General features: G+C 47.5%; 1 protein-coding gene across 1 annotated transcript; it reads left to right on the top strand.

Moving 5' to 3' along the window:
• Nucleotides 1-1,716: 1,716 nt before the first annotated feature.
• On the top strand, nucleotides 1,717-2,811 carry LOC124252666 (extensin-like). The gene has a single exon (XM_046686327.1). The coding sequence runs from the start codon at nucleotides 1,717-1,719 to the stop codon at nucleotides 2,809-2,811; it is 1,095 nt and encodes a 364-aa protein (XP_046542283.1).
• Nucleotides 2,812-6,013: the final 3,202 nt, after the last annotated feature.

Raw genomic sequence — 6,013 nt, 5'->3', positions numbered from 1 at the left:
ACATTGTTGTTTATTTATATCACAAAGAATCCATACCTTATTTCTCGGCACAGAGTCGAATGCTTCCTTACATGAATTCAGCGAGAGAGAGAGAGAGAGAGAGAGAGAGAGAGAGAGAGAGAGAGAGAGAGAGAGAGAGAGAGAGAGAGAGACAGAGAGGAGAGAGAGAGAGAGAGAGTGTGTGTGTGTGTGTGTGTGTGTGTGACATGCATGTTATATGCACTATTTGCTTACATATAATGGATACAGTAGTGGTATTCCGACTAGGTATGGCCTACGGGACTCTGAATATATACTCATGCATAAACAGTATCATATAAATAAATATAGATTCCCTGTTGGATTTATATATCACTTGTGAATGTGTCGTTGTAGGCAATAAGTTCATGTTATGACCCCCTTAGCGCTAAAACCGCTTTGTACAACCGCGCCCAGCCACTAAGCCATTGTAGCTCCAAGGTGGTCGTAACTTTCACGCTTCAACACAGACATTCGATGGTCGTAGTTATAGTATCATTTGTGAAGCCGGACCCAGTGCCTCGATTCCTGGCAGGTGTCAATATGCAGTGTCCTGCTATCTTCCCTGTAGTCTTGAACCAGTTTGCTGCCTTTTTAATACTGTCTAGTTTGGGGATTTCTAATACGCAGTAGGCACACAACAATTGTGAGTAATATTTGCCATAACAACTCCATTTGCCATACCAACAAACCCCCCACCCCCACCACCACACCTGTTACCCTCCATCGGACAACAATAGGTATGCCCACTACCTGTCACCCTCCCTCCCTCACCATCATATACCACCCTACCTGTCACCCTCCCTCACCCAACAATCATGTACCACCCTATCTGTCACCCTCCCTCCCCCAACATCATGTACCACCCTACCTCTCACCCTCCCTCTCCCCACAATCATGTACCACCCTACCTGTCACCCTCCCCTGACCATCATGTACCACCCTACCTGTCATGTCTCCCTCCACCCTCCCCTCACCATCATGTACCACCCTCTACCTGTCACCCTCCCTCCCTCCCCACCATCATGTACTCCACCCTACCTCTCACCCTCCCTCCCCCACCATCATGTACCACCCACCCTACCTGTCACCATCCCTCCCCACACAATCATGTACCACCCTACCTGTCACCCTCCCCTCCTCCCACCATCATGTACCGCCTCCCTACCTGTCACCCTCCTCCCTGTCACCATCATGTACCACCCTACCTGTCACCCCTCCCTCCCCCACAATCATGTACCACCTTCTCCCTACCTGTCACCCCCTCCCTCATGTACCACCCTACCATCATCATGTACCAATCCTACCTGTCACCCTCCCTCCCCCACCATCATGTACCACCCCACCCTCCCTCCACCATCATGTCACCCTCCTCCCTCCCTCCACCATCATGTACCAACCCTACCTGTCACCCTCCCTCCCCACACATCATGTACCACCCTAATGTCACCCTCCTCCCCATCATGTACCTGTCACCCTCCCTCCCCAACCCTCATGTACCACCCTACCTGTCACCCTCCCTCACCATCATGTACCACCCTACCTGTCACCCTCCCTCCCCAACATCATGTACCACCTCTACCACCCTACCTCTCACCCTCCCTCCCCCCAACATCATGTACCACCCTCTACCTCTCACCCTCCCTCCCCACACATCATGTACCGCCCTACCTGTCACCCTCCTCCTGTACCACCATCATGTACCACCCTACCTGTCACCCTCCCATCCCCAACATCATGTACCACACCTACCTGTCACCCTCCCTCCCCACAATCATGTACCGCCCTACCTGTCACCCCTCCCTCCCCAACCATCATGTACCACCCTACCTGTACCACCCTACCCTCCCTCCTCCACCATCATCCCTCCCCAACATCACCACCCTACCTGTCACCCTCCCTTTCCTCGACCATCTACCTGACCATCATGTACCACCCCTATCTGTCACCATCCCTCCCCAATCATCATGTACCAATTCTACCTGTCACCCCTACCTGTCACCCTCCCCTCCCCCACCATCATGTACCACCCTACCTGTCACCCTCCCTCCCCAACCATCACGTACCGCATGTACCGCCTCCCACCTGTCACCCTCCCCTCCCCACCATCATGTACCGCCCTACCTGTCACCCTCCCTCCTCAACCATCATGTACTGCCCTACCTGTCACCCCTCCCTCCCCACCATCATGTACCACCCTACCTGTCACCCTCCTCTCCCACCATCATGTACCACCCCACCTGTCACCCTCTCCTCCCCCACCATCATACCACCCTACCTGTCACCCCTCTCCACCATCTTGTACCACCCTACCTGTCACCCTCCCTCCCCTCCTCAACCATCATGTACCACCCTACCTGTCACCCTCCCTCCTCGACTATCATGTACCGCCCTACCTGTCACCCTCCCTCCCCATCATCATGTACCACCCTACCTGTTACCTCCTCCTCCCCCACCATCATGTACCGCCTCTACCTGTCACCCTCCCCATCATGTACCACCCTACCTGTTATCCTACCCCGCACACAGGTACCCCCACCCGTTACCCTCCCTCGCCACCTCAGGTACCACCCCAACCCGTTACCCTCCCTCTCCGTCTACATGTACCACCCCTACCTGTTACCCTCCCTTGCCACCCACAGATACAACCCTACCTCTTACCCTCCGTCGCCACCAAAGGTATCACCCCTACCTGTTTCCCTCCCTCGCCTACCCAGAAACACCGACCCAAGTAGTTACCTGACCACGCCCTCCACCAGCAGACCCTCCCTTGCTCACACCTTGGCACTGTAACCGGTCTCCGCGTATCCAATAGTGGACAGTGACATACCTGGGGAGGCATGCCGTATCTGAGCGTTATTTGCACCTGGCTCTTCTATCAGTGGCCCCCGAGCATTTACTAAGACAGGTTGGACAGAACCCCGAGGTCTTAGAGTAACTGAAGGTAAGATGGACATTTTTGGGCCATATGTTTGATCAAATGCAAGTTTTGCTCAGAATGCTTTGTTTGATGAACGCATCTGTGAGATTTTCTTTTAAAACGATCACATGGCAGATATATCACAGAACGGATCGTTTGAATCAAAAACAATCATTTAGAATTTTTTATAAACGTGTCAGGTTTTTTAAAACTCTGTGTTTATGTGTATATTTGCCGTCTTATGTCTCTTGGTTAAAAAAACTATGTAATATAGTGCCTTAAAAAGTCACCACTTGCAAAAAGCGTTCTCAGAAATTCAGATAAACACAAACATGAATAAATAAATAGTTTTTAACGCCTTTTCTATTTGGTTCAGGTTTACTTTTATAGATTGAATGCAAAATATTACATGACTTAATTTCGCAGAATGTGAAAAAGGATTTATTTGAAGATACATTTCTCATTTTTGAAGTATTTACATATATGATTAAAAGAGGCTTTAAAGATAAATTCGAAAGGATTAAGAAACTGTTACTGCTAGACAAAGAACTTCCAAACAAGTGCTAGGGGATTTGTCATGATAAATGTACCTTTTAAAATTGTGGTATCTTCGAACGCTCTCTTTGTAGCTGATCTAAAACAGTAACACATGTAGTTGAAACGGCTTGTCCGATGGGAAGAAGTCATCTAATATGCGAATATTGCCAGTGACCAAATAATTGCGAACTACAAACACAAGATGACCATACATAACCATCATAGATCTTGTCTCAGGAACACGGATATAAATAATCCCCACTGAAAACGGAGGAGTCCTATCTGTGATGGGGGGGTATTCAACTAAACAAAAACTAAACACACTGAGACAGTATCGAAGCACAACCTGTATATGGAACTGGTAAATTAGCAAGTGAGTGTGGTTTTACGCCGCTTTTAGCAATATTCCAGCAATATCACGGCGGTGGACAAAGGCCATGGGATTCGCACATTGTACCCTTGTGGGGAATCGAACCCGGGTCTTCGGCGTGACGAGCGAACACTTTAACCACTTTCTACCCCACAGCCATGGAACTGTCAGATCGATGTTACCCTCAACATAATCTGTATCGAAGAAAATGCAATCTGAAAAATGGAAATTAAAACAAAACAAAAGAGTAATCTTAGCGTATGATGGATGTCGATCATTTGATATTGTTTGGGTGAATGCGGACAGGCGTTTTTGGTGTAGGAAGGAACTAGTCCTTCAATATGAATTATTTACTTCTTATATCTAAACTATGCAGCTTCCGTTTCGTTATGTTATTTGTGCTTGATACGGCATATTTGTTTTTCATTTTTGTCAGAGCTATTATATAGGCGAGTTTGTTTCTCAGAAAATGCGGAACCAATTTTTTTTGTCTTATTTTTTTTCGCATTTTCAGAATTATTCTTTTCCAGCAACATCCAGACTGGTATCTGTCTAGTTATTTAGACACTGGTGTTAGTCTTGTGGTGTACAGCGACTGCTATCGGGCTTGTGGCGTAGAGCCCCTTGCGTCTATGTGGTGTATTAGAGACCCTTGCGTCTATGTGGTGTATTAGAGAGCGTTGCGTCCATCTGGTGAATTAGAGAGCCTTGTGTCAATCTTGTGTACTAAAGAGGGCATGTTCTCTATTCGCCCACATCCCATCTCGCCCACAGTTTTAAAACAACATATTGGTTAGGGATTACATAATGATCAACTTGTGTCATACCTATGACTGAAGAATGGACTCTCCTATTTTGAAGATGTGGGCGAATTGAGATGTGGGCAAATGAAGACAAAAGTAATTTACATTTTGTTTTTATTTCTGTAACAAAGTTTCATAATGTTCAGTTCAAACTTGATCAGGCGTGTCCAGCCGCGTCCAGAAACTGTAGCGGTGATCTTCTGCCAGTTTCCAGTTGCTGCTGCAGTCTGTGCAGGCGGCTGTCCAGGTTCCGATTGTTTGTTCTGGCCCAGTGTTTCTACATGTTGATTCCAAATGCGAGGTGGGAATCTTGCGTCAGTAGTCAACCCATGTAGATGTGATGTAGTCGTTGAACTGGCGATTCCGTCAACGTCGGGAGACTGGTTCAATACTTCCATCCAGGCATCTTGGATCTGATCCACTGGGAGGAGGGGATTAAAGCAGCACGTCGCACGTTGTTGAAGGCACGGTTGTCCTTGTAGGTTTTCACAAGGCCTTTCTCTGAAACCTGCCGCCAAACCGCCTGGGTGAAGTGGAAGTAGCATCCACGGACTTCTGCATCGGGGAAGACTCTCTCAGTGGCTCCAATAGCAGCAGCTTCGTAGTCAGTCTGTACAACGGAGGGAGAAAGTTCAACGCCGACAATAGCAAGCACAGAGTCCTTCAAGTAGTTAAACAATCTAATGTATGTATCACGAGACTTGCTTGGCAGCAGGGAGAAGGCTGCATCTACCCTTGCACTTGTCGATGATACACTTCCAGTGAGTGGCTACCTGTCTGTCAACGTGCAGTCGATACTTGTGACCTCCGTGTAGAACCTGTTTTCCTCTGTGATTAGAGTGAACTCTGCTTTCTCTGTAGGTTAGAGACTGCCCATGCTTTGCAAACTACCATACTTATAGGGTTGCAGTGAGTTACTAAATTGAAAGGAGAGAGAAGTTATTTCCGATTAGTAGATACATTAATTAATAATACTCTCTACTTTATTTAGACAAAATTGAAATATACTTTAAATCTTCTCTAAGTTGCCTCTCCATCCTGTGTGACTACCACAACACTGAGACAAGAGCACTTTGTCAAGTCCAGATCTGTGATTTTAGACTAATCCTTGTCAGGACACCCCATTATGAGAGTAGGGGTGCATTGTCTGACCCTAATTAACCTCTGATGTTTTTGTGGGCCAATTGGGATGTGGGCAATTAGGGATGTGGGCGAAGAGAGTCTTGTGTATTAGAGAGACTAGCGTCTATCCGGTTTATTAGAGAGCGTTGCGTCTGTCTTGTGTATTATAGAGTCTTGCGTCTATGTGGTGTATTAGAGAGCCTTGCGTCCATCCGGTATAGTAGAGAGCCTTACGTCAGTCTT

The sequence above is a fragment of the Haliotis rubra genome, unplaced genomic scaffold, assembly GCF_003918875.1.
Source record: "Haliotis rubra isolate DU_JTF1 unplaced genomic scaffold, ASM391887v1 Scf520, whole genome shotgun sequence".
In the NCBI taxonomy this organism is placed as follows: Eukaryota; Metazoa; Mollusca; class Gastropoda; order Lepetellida; family Haliotidae; genus Haliotis; species Haliotis rubra.
Note: the sequence above shows the minus strand (reverse complement) of the source record. Positions and strands in the feature narration are given on the sequence as shown.